This window comes from Centropristis striata, chromosome 19 (assembly GCF_030273125.1).
Source record: "Centropristis striata isolate RG_2023a ecotype Rhode Island chromosome 19, C.striata_1.0, whole genome shotgun sequence".
Lineage (NCBI taxonomy): Eukaryota > Metazoa > Chordata > Actinopteri > Perciformes > Serranidae > Centropristis > Centropristis striata.
The window spans coordinates 28,641,241-28,655,828 of record NC_081535.1 but is presented as its reverse complement, the minus strand read 5'-3'; the positions used below and the strand labels follow the sequence as shown (position 1 = coordinate 28,655,828).

Below are 14,588 nucleotides of genomic sequence, written 5' to 3'. Positions count from 1 at the left end.
TGTTTTTTATATCCTTTGTTCTTATTCTGTTCTTATATCTATGTGTCTGTATCTTGAGCTGCTGTGATAACTAAATGTATCCACTGCAGGACAAATGGTCATATTCTATCTTAATAACAGCACAGATATAAATGGTATTGCTCATGCTGGCTCACTGTCACATTTTCATTGTATACTGGGACACTTAGACTTAACAGAGACAGTGCTTTTTTTCCAGTAACACCTGTGCAATTCCTAGATTAGCCCCGTTTTAGCTTTCACATTAGATGTCATATTTTAATTTAATGCGTGTCGGGAAGTTGTTTAAATAACATTTACATTTACATTTAGTCATTTAGCAGACGCTTTTATCCAAAGCGACTTACAGGAAAAAAAAAAAGCAAACAATCAAGGTATAGTGCACTAAGAGCCACTAGTGCAGCAATAAGTGCTGGTGACAAGGAGTAGAATTATCGTGTGGTGCTAGGAGAAATAACGCTGCTAGTTCAGCTTTTTATGTTTTATTCCAAAACATTGAGAGCAGTGAAGCTTGTCGTTTGTGAAATTGCTGCAGTTGTTGTCGTCCATACATGTTTGATATCAGTTCAGTTCACTTTGACTGAATACTTTGTTGGTCAGTCTGTGGGTTTGACTCTCATTGTGGAGAAATAAAAAGACTGAAGTGAGATGAATAGTGTAACATCAAACATCAGCAGCGCCCTCAGACACACTCAGGCTGAGCTGCAGCAGTGAGGAGGCTCTTACCTACAAACTGGGAGCTTCCCCAGATGAAGGGCAGGAACTGGAAGTCGTCCAGTCCCCACACACCTTGGCTCCCAGCCGGCTCCATCCTGTAGGTCTTCTGCAGCTTCCGCATCACTTCCAGATACCTTTAAAAACAAACAAGACACACACTATGGTGTTTAATGTTCCATATCAGTATTTAATAGGAGTAGTTAACCCTTTATCAGGCGAAGAACTATATTTGGTAACTTCAGGTAATATTTAGAGAAAAAAGTTGCAAATTTACCAGATTAAAGTGGCAAATCTACAAGAAAAAAAGTTGCAGATTTAAGAGATTTAAAGTGGGGAAAAAAGCAACTTTTTTTCTCATAGATTTGCCACTTTAACCTCGTAAACTTTTTTTCTCAAAATATTATTTTCGTATGGTTTTTTTTAGACATTCTGGCTATATGTAATATCCTCCAATATTCTCTAGGGTCGAAATTTGGAATTTGCAAGTATTTCAATGAGTGCCCTATTAAGGGTTAAAGTGGTGAATCTGGGAGAAAAAAGTTACTTTTTTCCCCACTTTTTTCTCGTAAATCTGCGACTTTTTTCGCACAGATTTGCCACTTTAAATCTCTTAAATCTGCAACGTTTTTTCTAGTAAGTTTGCAACTTTTTTATCTCGTAAGTTTGCAACTTTTTTCTCAAAATATTACCTGAAGTTACCAAATATAGTTCTTTGCCTGATAAAGGGTTAATGGTAGTGATGTGCCAGTGAAGCCTCATGAACCATTGTCATTATTTTCTGAGTTCAACAAAGAGCTGAAACCACACTCAATTCCCATTGCTTCAGCCTTTTTCTTTAAACCAATAGCTCCATCTAGTGGACTCAGAAAATAATGACAATGGTTCATGAGACTTCATTGGCACATCACTAGTTAATGGTAGTGTTTATGGTGTGAATGATTTGGATATTAGTAGTTCGTATGCTTTTCTCCCAGTGATAAAAACAAGTAATGACACACTTAGTGACATAATAAACCTTAACCCTTGTGTTGTCTTAGGGCTCAGAACTGACCCGCAACTTTGTTTAACATCATCTTCTTTCAACTTTTCCTAGAATGACCCCAACATGAGAAAAAGTTCAACATTGCCTTTGTTCATATTTCCATGAAAGCTGTTCACCAACAGGGTACAAATCTGCTCTTAGGCAGCTATAAAATAATTTTCATACCACAAAAAACATAAAAAACCATGCATGCATGTGTGCACGTACGAATGCATGCTTGCTTAAAAAATTATGTTGACACCTATGCAGTATCTTTGTAATAAAAATAATAAAAATAAACCCCTTCTATAGTAGTAACAGTAACAATTATATGGTGTGTTGTAATAAAAAACGATTCCACTGATTAAATCCAGTTTTTCTGCACTGTAAAGAGGGAAACCTTCAATATTCACAAGGTTTGTGATGAATGAAGGTTGTTTCTTCCTGCAAAATAGATTTGGGTTTTGAAATTCAACCAAGCTGCTTTATTTTAGAGGTTCAGTGAAGTGGTGCATACAGAAAGTTAGGACAACACAAAGGTAGGGCCAATCCCCACCGGACGTGTTTTTAACGTAAACAGGATTCCATTCCATTAAATGTGTATTTTTTACATGTCAAGTCTATTTATAATACAGTCATTTCAATCACACACATACAGACATTGTTGATTTCTTCCCATGAAGCTGAAAACTATTCAGGAAATATCAGTAAATCCCTGACTGAAGTTACCATTCCTAGAGCCACATCACTAGTGTGGCTTTAGAGCGCCCCATTACATTACCTTTGGCTTAACATTAGAGGTGAGGGAAAACAATCAATACAGCATGGTATCATGATATTTTGCGTGTCGATATTATATCAATTAATGGACACCAAGTAACGATATTCAGCGTTCCAACAGTTCACTGGCCCTCAGTATTTTCGATGTTGTTGTTTTTTCATGAGGCCGTTTCGGGCTCACTGTTAGGAATATACATTACAGTTTGGTTCAGTTTGACTGAATACTTTGTTGGTCAGTCTGTGGGTTTGACTCTCATTGTGGAGAAATAAAAAGACTGAAGTGAGATGAATAGACTGAGAATTTTCTCTTATTTGGCGGAACAATTCTTGACTGAATTTAATTTTGTGGACACAAAATGCAGTTAATCCTCTGGAATCTGTGATCGCACCGGCGTGATCAGACCATGCAACGTTTTCAAATCTCCGTAAAAAAAACCAAACAAGTTCACGTGGAGCGCTGTTGTCAACTTCACTCCAAATTACAGACTTGAAACTTTCATAATTTTTTTGTTTGATGCTCATCAGTCGTGTAAAACCAAAGATCAAAGATATGACAGTTTAAATCTGATAATCAGCTAACACTATTCCTATAAATATGCAGTACAGCGGGAAAAACTCACCTGTTAAAAACCAAAAAAACGATGGCCAGCTGATCGTCTACCCTGAGAGCTCCGACCTTGCAGAGGCAGCAGAGGAAAGCAGCAAAAGCAGCTTCATGCCCTGGGAAAGATAAATATAGAAACATTAAAGATCTGCAAAGATCTGTTTTGTCTGTGTACAATCACATTTTTGTGAAAAACATTTTTGCTTCACTTTAGTCCATAGAGACTTTTAAAAAAGGAGCAAAACTTTAGCAAAACCTTTGGTTCCTCCCATCTAGATGGTTTTTAGATTATGTATGTATGTTTTCATTTTTTTCCCCCTTTTTTATCCTTTTTATAATTAGACTGTTATGCTTTTAACCTGTAGCAATTTGAGATTTCCTGTAATGTAAAGTGCATGATGAATCATGATCAGAATACATGCGGGAGTGTCGCAATGCAACATTGGACTTTTCCAGAACTTTGAAATCATGGAGGAAGACGACTATAGCGGAGGAGCTCAGCAGTAAGTGACAGAAGCGATCTTGATGAAAACAGCGCCGATGATTTTATTGCTGATCCGGACTTTGAAACCTCAGAACCAATCGACTGGCATTTATGGATGAGGAATATGTTTTTAGACGACATATTTTCACAGAAGAAAAGATTTGTGGCCATCTGAAGATAATAACAATATTATTAATAATATATTATTATTAATAATAATAATAATAATAATAATAAGATGATGATGATGATAAGAAATCATGACTGTTTATGTCTTATATTACTTTATGCGTCATTGAGTACCCTGAGAAGTGCAATATGGATAAAATGTATTATTATTATTTATTATTATTATTATTATTATTATTATAATTATGATAATTATTATTATTTTTATTACAGTAGGCTAATGAGAACTATGTCTATTTCTTCCAATGGCCATATCATGTTTGCATCTTGCTAATGGGCATGTATTATTATTATGCACAGGATTTTTATTCAGTCAAATGTAACATTTGCTGAGTTTGTTGACTTTTTTAAACACTTTATTGAAGGTTTGGACAAATAAACTCAACTTCTCTTGAAAGCCACGGGTATAAGCTCTCGAATACTTTTTGAATTTCATTTCTATCTGCTACAGAGGCTGAAAAATCTTCTGTTGAATTTCCAGAAAAACTTCAGGTTTTAGGGGGTTCTTTCAAAATCACCCAGAGGTTTTCCAGGCATTTTTTCCAGGCATTTTAGGCCTTAATGGGTTAAAGATGGCGGGGGTTGCGTAAAGGTTTGATGTGGTTTGAATGTCAGGGTGAAGCCCTTTACATACTCCACAAGAAGATACATCTGTTCTTGTTCTGGAGGTGGTAAGAACAAGAAAAAAGTTCTTTCTGGCCAGGACATTTTATACTTCATGAGAAACTCAAGTGCAGAAGTTCTCACAGGGCCCTCCCACTGCAGCACTCGTCTCATTCAAATTTCTTACAAAATTTAAATCAGGACTAAAAACACTATTAACTTAACTTTAACATTTATCTGCTGTACTCTACTGCCCTTACTTTTTAACTACGCAATGTTTGACTTGTGCTTTTTATTATTTTATCTCTTTTCTTTTCCTGCTGTATCTTATTTGTATTTTTATTTCCATTTCCCTGTTTTAATTGACTGTTTTCAATTGTGTCTTGCTGTTTTTAATGTTTATGTAAAGCACTCTGAATTACCTTGTGTTGAATTGTGCTATAAAAATAAACTTGCCTTGCCTTCTGACCAATAACACAGAGCTGCAAGAACAGAGAGGACAAATTGCTCTGTTCTTGCGGATTATGTATTAGCCTTAAGGGTTACCGCATCGTTGGCGACAGCGCCCCAACCCTCTGGATCTCCTCCCTACCAGGCGGCAATCTCCGTGCCTGAGCATGGGGGCCAACCAGGAAGTGCCTTAAGCCTGCAATTCACCGAAAATTCCAGTAGGGGGTGCTAAGTTTGGCTACAAAAAAAATCTGCCAATTCATTTCAGTGCAAAATTTGAAAACTTCTCACTTGATTTATTACCTCAGAAATTTTTTCAGGACAACATTATGGTCTCAATCGCTAGTAAAAAATCATCTTCAAGACAATTTGATGTCAATAGTTCTAATAATGGCCCCATTTAGAAGAAAATAGAAGATAAAGAATCGTAGAGCAATGCGTATCCACGGCAACGTGTCAATAAAGTTATATATAACGTTATATAGATAGAAAAGAGGATGTTTACCGATTTGGTCTCATAACTTTGACCCTTTCACTGTATTTTCACTTAATGACAGTTTATTTGAACGTTTTGTTCAGTAAAAATGTCTTGTTCAGCGTTTGGTTGGACTAACAGACACTCCAAGGAGTCGCTGCTCAGTTTTCTGAGGTAAGAAAGATACATTTTGTTTTTGTTTTTTGCTAGCCAAAACTAACATCCCAGTTAATGCTCCAAAACGCTGAACTCGAGGCTTCCAACGGGCAGTCCACAAACCAATGGGTGACGTCACGGTGACTACGTCCATTATTTATATACAGTCTATGCTCCCTACTCACATCCGCAATTCAGATTCTCTCCACGCCTTCAAAAATCAACTCAAAACCTTTTCAAAATAGCTTACAAGACCTGAACTAATAATCTCTCATCTCTGTTTAGTTTTTGTTTTTTTCTGCATTTTGTGTTTGTGTGTCTCAATTTTGTTAGGTTAAGCGATTTTGAGTACCTTTTAAAAATGCTATAAAATAATCAAATGTATTATTATTATTATTATTATTATTATTAAGAGTGATGGCAGGACGGCTGTGAAAGGCATAAGTCTGTCTCAACCCATTGATTGCACTTTTTAATGTAACTTTGCTAATAACAACTTTATATAAGCGTAGCAGAGTGTAATTGAAAACATTCTGTATTTCAAGTAATTTAGGGCAATATAGCCAACAGGAAACAAGGAGGAGGCGAGTGGCTCAGTTGATGGAGCGGTTCGATCCCTGACCATGTCCGCCCACATATCGACGTAAACAAACTGCTCCTGATGCATGTGATGATGTGTTCATTGGTGTGTGAGTGAATTCCTGATATTGGCAGGTGGCGCCATGTAGGGTAGCCTCAGCCACCAGCATGCATGCAGGCCACCAGACTAACTTTTTGCTTTGGTTGCACTGGTGCTCCTTAATTTCTTAAAATTGTTTTTTTTCGGTGCACCAGCACAAAATTTAGGTGCACCCAAATTTTTCATTGTGTCGCCTTTAGCGCCATAAGGTCACCTTTTTATCGCTCTCCATAACTTTCATATAAAGTGAATGGTTTTTAAACAAGAATAAGGTGTAGAGAAAGCGTTGTCTATTGAACTGTTCTCACTAAAAGCACAATTATATAAATGGAAAAAAAAGTGTTTAAAGTTCTTCACTGAGCTCAACTTGAACATTTCAAACTAAAACGTAAAGCAAAATAAAACAACAAAAAGACAACAAACATCTTTCTACATTTATAATAAATGAAAAGAAAAATCGTTCTAGAAGCTTTTTTCCTTTCATGATCCGTTATTTCCACCATTTAGATTTATTATGGTTATTATTAAAGTTAAGAAATAAATTCATGTTTTCACCCGAGCAGGTGTCAGGTGCACCAGTGCGACCTAGAAAAATTATTAGTCACACTCTTAAAAGCATTAAAGCGATTTGAGTGGTTGCAAAGACTAGAAATAGCACTATATAAGTGCAGCCCATTAACTATTTATCCATTCATGCACCAAAGATGCTTAACCTCGGTAACCAGGACCTCTGATTTTGCTGTTATTGTCATTTTAAACTGTCCAAAAACATGATTTATATAGATATAGATATGCTGGGCTGAAATAAAAAACACATAGCACATTTACCTGTTCCATAGTCTATCCTCGTGGCGTTCCCCACAGATTCTTTCAGATAGACAGCGATCTCTGCAGCTGCAGCACATCTGTCAGCAGGGAGCACTGCTGACACCAAGGCCTCCGCTTCCTGCAGAAACATCAGCGGTCAGCTCAACGGCTTCTATACACAGAACATGCACTCATATGCATAGAAGTGTATGAGAGTTAATTAAACATGGGGAAGCTTTATAAATTGCATGGAGTGAGATAAGGGTTACAAAGTTAATCCTTGGAAATTTTGCACAAGTTTACTTTTTTGAGAGTTCAGTAAAATTATAACCCTTAATTCATGTGAAAACAGTGGTTGGGCCTGTACTTTAAAGTAGTGATGTGCCAATGAAGCCTCATGGACCATTTTCTTTATTTTCTGAGCCCACTAGATGGCACTCTCTGTTCAACAAAGAGCTAAAAACACACTCAATTACCATAGGTTCAGCCTTTTTCTTTGAACCAATAGCTCCATCTAGTGGGCTCCAAAAATAATGAAAACTGTTCATGAGGCTTCATTGGGACATTACATTTAGTCATTTAGCAGACGCTTTTATCCAAAGCGACTTACTGCTGCTGCAGGAGGTGTTCACTTAGCGATCTCTGTTTGTTTACAACAAGCACCGACACTGTTTCTTCTTCTACAGTTTGGCATCTAGCCCGCCACACTGTATAATCAAATGCTACGCTGCCCCCGTTTTTTTCCTTCCAGATATGATGAACTATTCAATTTTTTTTTATTTAATGACTATTCAAATATTCAAAAATCGATGCCCATCCCTAGTTGTATGTATGTTGTACTATAACAAAACTAAAAATTCAGGACACTTTATTTATGGTTGCAGTTCTTTTGTTAGTTTGTCCTGTAAATTGTTGCTATTTATTTTAAGTTCAGTATTTTATTAACTACCTCAGGCATTGTGATTCCCTTTATTTGTTAAAGAAAAATGCTGCTGTGTTATTGTTTTTCAATCAAATAAGATTCAAACATTGAAGGTTCAGCTGTGAGTTATAAAAAAATCGGTATCGGCGAAAATCGGAATCGGCAGGTCAGGCTTTTTAAAAATCGGTGATCGGCCAGAAAATTGCAATCGGTGCACCCCTAGTGGTTACAAAACTAACAAAAATTATAGTGAAAGCGTCCTTCGTTTTCGTCTTTGTCAACTTTTTTCATTTTTCAAATTTACTGTGACCTCTTTTAATCTCCCACCCCACAAATACCCCATTACAAAAAACTAAAACTAATAAAAAATAAATACTAAACTAAAACTAGCAAACTCACTCAAAACACTAATTAAAACTAACTGAATTTGAAAACAAAAATTCACAACAAAATTAAAACTAAAACTAATGAAAAATTCAAAACTATTATAACCTTGCAAGGGAATTCACTATTACAATGAGGGTCCTCACAAAGATAGAAGTACAAGAATGTGTATGTGTGTGTGTGTGTGTGTGTGTGTGTGTGTGTGTGTGTGTGTGTGTGTGTGTTCTTGTACTTCCTACATAGTGAGGACCAGAACACGTTTTTAACCAAAAGAGTGAGGACATTTTTGCAAAGTGAGGACATTTTGGCCGGTCCTCACTTCTTTAAATGCTTTTTTGAGATTTCAGACTTTGTTTCAAGGGTCAAAGGTTACATGATAATGATAATTAACTGAAACGGTATTGTGTGGTTACAAAACGAACTAAAATTATAGTGAAAATGTCCTTCATTTTCGTCTTTGTCAACCTTTTTCATACATAATGAAGATGGATAATAAAAGGAATAAAGGCAAAATTTAATGTGATCTCTTTTAATCTCCCACACAACAAATACCCCATTACAAAAAACTAAAACTAATAAAAATTCAACTAAAACTAAAGCATTTTTTTAAAAAATACTAAACTAAAACTAGCAAACTCACTCTAAAAACTCATTAAAACTATCTGAAATTAAAACTAAAACTAATGAAAAATCCAAAACTATTATAACCTTGATAGGGAATTCACTGTTCCAATGAGGGTCCTCACAAAGATAGAAGTACAAGAATGTGTGTGTGTGTGTGTGTGTGTGTGTGTGTGTGTACACCAACCTGGTCTAGTTTGGAGTACCAGGTTCTGTAGGCCTTATTACCGAAGCGTGACGGCTGGTCAACAGGAGGGGTCTCGTTTATCCATCGGTCCAGAGTCCCCAAAAGATCTAGTAACTTCTCTATTGTCTGCCACACAAGACAACAATGACTGTAGAAACACATGATGGCTTTAAGAGGATAACGGCAAATAAAGAGCACACAATACACCAGCATATTTAGCTCCGGGGTGGGTGGTGTAACCAGAGAGACACTGTGTGATCACTTCACTGCAAAAAAGTTGTGTCTAAAAACAAGATAAAAACACTAAATCTGAAGGAAATGATCTTGTTGCATGGACAGATAATTTCACTTGACAAGATTTCTTAAATTAAGATTACTAGATCCAGAAATAAGCATGTTGAACGCTTAAAATAAAAAATAACTCTTAAAACAAGATAAATTATTTAACACTTCTAAATCTAAAGTTTTTTTATCTTGGTAAGAAAAAAATAATTATCAGTTCACTCTGCTCGGGCCAGTTCATCGCTGCTTGCAGCTTTAATTTATCTTGTTTTAAGAGTTAATTTCTTATTTTTAGTGTACAACATGCTTATTTCTAGACTTAATAATCTTAATTCAAGACATTTTCCTCAGATTTAGTGTTTTTATCTTGTTTTTAGACACCCCTTTTTTGTGTTTGTGCTTAAATTTAGCAGAATTGCAACTGAGGTGTTCTCATTTAGATATTTTCTGTTTCTCTTCTTCGACAATTTAGTATGAAAATGGGATTATGTTGTTCTCTGTGGCTTATAGACACCTCCTGAAGGAGAACAATAACACCATTTGAATGTGGGCTTATTGTTTGTCTGTTGAGTGTCATTTTATTAGCTGCACACAAGCATTCACAAAATTGAAAGCTGTCAACGAACAGGTATGAAATCCAGGTTTTGCACCATTTATCATTTATCATAGCCAGAAAAACTGTATAAATAGAAATTATTTTCTGCTTTGTGTAACGTGTCACAAATCATTCCATCAAGCAAAGTCACCAAATCTTTCTGAGAAATACTAATATTTCCTCAAAGTCATTTAAAATTCCTCCATAAATAAACTGTTTACATTAACAAGATCCTGTAAAAAAATCTGTGCTCTTCACTGCAACTTGAACTTGAACTGCAGACACAGAGCAGAGATAAGAGGATATAATTAAACATATAAAAAGGATATAAAAAGCACCATACCTCTGACACTTTATATTCACAGGTGAGTTTCTTTCCTTTCACACCTTCATTCAGCGTCAGAACGAAGCCCATGTAGTCAGCATACGCCTGCAAAAGGGAGAGATAACTAAAATCAATATTATGTTAAATGTAAAATATGGAACTTTTCCACATTAAATTGTCTAAAAATATCTAGAACTACCTTGCAGAGTCTTTGGTTATTGTTTTGATTGAGACAAACCTAGTGTGGTGTTGTGCGTTTAATAGGAATATTTTCACAAAGTTGATATTGACCATAATAAGGCAAATGTGTAAGGCTATAGTTCCACTATGTCAGACAAAATTCTTCACAAATGCACTTTATGAACTAAATAACTCACTTTCAACGGCCTCAATTATAATTAGCTTGGAACCAATTTTGAAAATCACAAATCATAACAAACTCTCTATACCACCACACGAACCAAACTACAGGTGTGGAGAAAAGCCCCTAAAATTAAAGAAATTATTTGAATGCCAAATTAAAAAACTGGGGGTTAATTAGAGGTGTGAATCAACGTGTCGGCCCCACGATACGATTTTATCCCGAAACTTGAGTCACGATACGATATAATTGCGATTTTAAGCATTGTAGGATATGGTGAGTATTGAGATACAATATATTGTTATTTAACTGTTTAACTGCATTTTGTGTCCAGAAAATTTAATTCAATCAAGAATTGTTTTGTCAAATAGTAGAAAATTCTCAGTCTATTCATCTCACTTCAGTCTTTTTATTTCTCCACAATGAGAGTCAAACCCACAGACTGACCAACAAAGTATTCAGTCAAACTGAACTGAACTGATATCAAACATGTATGGACGACAACAACTTTAACAATTTATCAAACTTTCAAAAACAACAAGCTTGTTTTTTTGAATGAAACAAAAAAGACGAACTTTGCATCGTTATTTCAACGACTTCCTGACACGATATCCTGACACACAATTTCTACATTTTTTTCTGGGATTTCTACTTTTTTTTGTAATTTCTACTTTTTTTGTAATTTCTACTTTTTTTCTGGTAAATTTGACTTTTAATTTTTTCTACTTTTTTTCTGGAGGCAGATTAACTGTTTTTCTTACAGTAAAACTTTAGATTAAATATAAAAATGAATGAAAAAAAGGTACTTGAAAAAGAAATCATTAAAAAATGGTTATAAAACCCCCAAAACTTTAGCCAAACTTTGCAGCGTTACGTCAACAACTTCCAGACATGATATCCTGACACGGTCTTCTAGTTTCATGTGATGACCAGTTTCTCCAGTGTAATCCTAAAAGTGTCCCACTACGGCCTCCGTCAAAGTGCTAAATATCGATACTTAGCGTCTGTGAATTGATATAACATTGCCACGCAGAATATTGTGATACTATGCTGTATCGTTTTTTTCCCCAACCTCTAGTGTTAAAGGCACTAACATGTATCTATATCACACTTAATAAGGCCTACATGTTATTATGTTATTATCTGTTCTTGGTGCAGTTTGATAGTTGGAAAGTCAGACATAAACAGAACATTTTTTAATAAAGTTCACACAGCCACATGCAGCAGACTGACCTGAGATCGCTTCCACTTGCCCATGTCAGGCACCATGCTGATTTCTTTCTTAGGCACCATGAAGGTGATGCTGTCTGTGGCTTCAGCTGCATCATCCTCAGGAGTGGAACCTAAAATAAACAAGTTCAGAGAGAAATCCATTTTTAGACATTCAGCTAGTATTCAGATCCTTTACTGTCCTTGTACAGTAAAAGTACGAATACCACACTTACCCAACACTGTGAAATTACTCCACTACAAGTAAAAGTCCTGCATTCGAAACTTGCTGAAGTAAACTTACAAAAGTATCAGCATCAAAATGTACTTAAAGTATCAAAAGTAAAAGTACTCATTATGCAGAATGAACCCACTCAGATTGTTTATATATCCTAAATATATTATTGGATTATTATTATGATGCATTAATGCAGGCAGCATTTCATTTTATCTAGAAAGGGCTCATTTTAACTACTTAATATACTGTTATGAGGTTTAATTGAAAAAGACCCAAGTTGAATCACTTTATATGTATTTTTATGTTCAATCTCGATGTGAAAAGTAACTAAAGCTGGCAGCTAAATGTAGTGGAGTAAAAAAGTAAATAGCAGATTTTTTTTTTAGCAAATATTTTTTTGTAAAGAAATTACATTTTAGTTGGTTGATGGTTTTCTTGATGATAACCAAAATCATTATCTAGAAAATCATGGAAAATGTCTAGATATCAGCTCTTAAATTAAACTTGTATGAGCTATTTTTGTTGTTATCATTATATTTGTCCAAACAAATGTACCTTACAAGTGTACCAGGCATTAAAATGAACAAGAAACTAATATTATATATATATATATATATATATATATATATGGGTGGTTGACGTGACGCTCAATTTTTGTGTTCCCAGTGACAAATATTACTAAAATTTGATAACATTTTATTAAAATTAATGTTTTAATATGCAGTTCATTCTTCTACATCTAATCCATCTGCAAACAATGAGTATCGTTCTTCAACTATGCAAATATTCTGTTTTGAACATGACATTTGTCCACCGGTGCAACTGTCCTAGATAGCATTACTTATCTTAAAACAACTGTAATTTAATGAAAAATTAATCTTAATACATTAAAATACTTGAATGCATGTCATACGAGTGTTTACTTAATGAATCTAGAGGATATAAGTGTTAAGGTCCCTATGTAGAGTTATTATGACACATTACATTTTGTCCGCAAAACTGGTGTCCTCCTGGAGCAACGCCATGATATAGATATAAAACAGGCATTAATGTGACCACCCCATTACTGAGAGGGGTCCTTCCAGAATCAGGAAGGACAGAAGACATCTCTGGAGCAGGTGGACTGCACACAAGATCACTTCTGTCTCAAATATTTTCATAATATTACTATTTCCGTGCAGTGTTGGAACTGGTCGTCTTAAGGTAGTCCTTAGGTGATCTGAATATTTTTATCAATTTACATTGATTGATCATTGAAAATAATGTAAATTGATAAAAAGAAATATTCATAACTAATATGCCTTGGGCTTATCTATCTTATCTGTCCAACATTCTCTGAATTAAATAATGACATTCTTTATTTTGTTGCACCGGGGGACACATTTTAGGACTACCACACCAAAAAGTTAATAATATGCTAAATATATGAAGAACTAGAAATGGACACATTCAGTTTTGAATTATTCACATATAAGGGAATATAATTGTATGTCATTTGACATATATTTTTGAATTATTCTTTTTTTCACTTTGAATTTGAGTTCACGTCAACCACCCATATATATTATTTATTTATTTTTAATTTTCTTATTATTTTTTTAAGAAATCACATTTTAAAAGATATATCGTCAGATTATTGTTAACCCGAAAAAAAAACAGAGATTTTTTTGCCCATATCGCCCAACCATCAAGGTTGCTTGCGTTTATAAAGCACCAGAATAATTGAACCTTCCTACTTTTAATCACATTTTGATCTAAAGTTATTAATAAATGAGTATATAAATGACACAGTGCAAACTATCTCCTGCAACTCCATCCTACGTACATCCTAGCTAACACCTTCTGGACACTGAAGCAGCCAGCTGAGGGTTTTTATTGACAATGACTGCACACAAAACATGACAAAGCCAAACTTCAGGCAGCTACACAAACATAAAAGAGGTGAAATGTGAAGCTGAGTTATTCTAAATGTAAAGTTATTATGGTTGGCTTTGCATCAGGACAGTGGCGATTTGCCTCCTGATTATCTAACAAACGCCAAGTTAACTGGTTAAATGATCCCTGTGGCAGTGTGCTATATAGCTCCTAGAGTTATCAGAGTTTGACACAAGAGAGCAGAAAGCGACACAATAGTTTCTAGAGCTCGGCTAAAAGCATTGAGCTGTGTTTTACCTGACTGCTGCTCTGGCTCCGCCATGGTGAGGCTCAGTCTTCTTCTTCGGCTCTCAGGAAAAGTTAAAAACAGCCACAGCTCACTACTGCCCCCGGCTGGTCGGTGCTTGAATCGCGTAATTCCCAAAAATATAGCTAGATAGATGAATAAATGAATAAATATCTAACATTAAGTGGTGAAATGTAACTAAGTACATTTACTTAACTATACTATACTACTACTGTATTTGAGTACAATTTTGAAATACTTTACTTGAGTATTTCCATTTTATGTAACTTTATACTTCTACTCCACTACATTTAGAGGCA

The 14,588-nt window shown here is 35.1% G+C and overlaps 1 protein-coding gene across 1 annotated transcript in view; it reads right to left on the bottom strand.

Annotated features, from left to right (window-relative positions):
• The window catches only part of ptpa (protein phosphatase 2 phosphatase activator), a 34,082-nt gene extending 19,756 nt beyond the window's left edge, over positions 1-14,326 (bottom strand). The window contains exons 1-7 of the mRNA XM_059357290.1: positions 14,280-14,326; positions 11,894-12,003; positions 10,318-10,404; positions 9,098-9,223; positions 7,005-7,122; positions 3,157-3,256; positions 745-869 (exon numbers count right to left, since the gene is read on the bottom strand). Of these exons, the coding sequence (XP_059213273.1) occupies positions 745-869; positions 3,157-3,256; positions 7,005-7,122; positions 9,098-9,223; positions 10,318-10,404; positions 11,894-12,003; positions 14,280-14,304 (691 nt within the window). The 5' untranslated portion in view covers positions 14,305-14,326. The remainder of the gene's footprint in view (positions 1-744; positions 870-3,156; positions 3,257-7,004; positions 7,123-9,097; positions 9,224-10,317; positions 10,405-11,893; positions 12,004-14,279) is intronic.
• Positions 14,327-14,588: the final 262 nt, after the last annotated feature.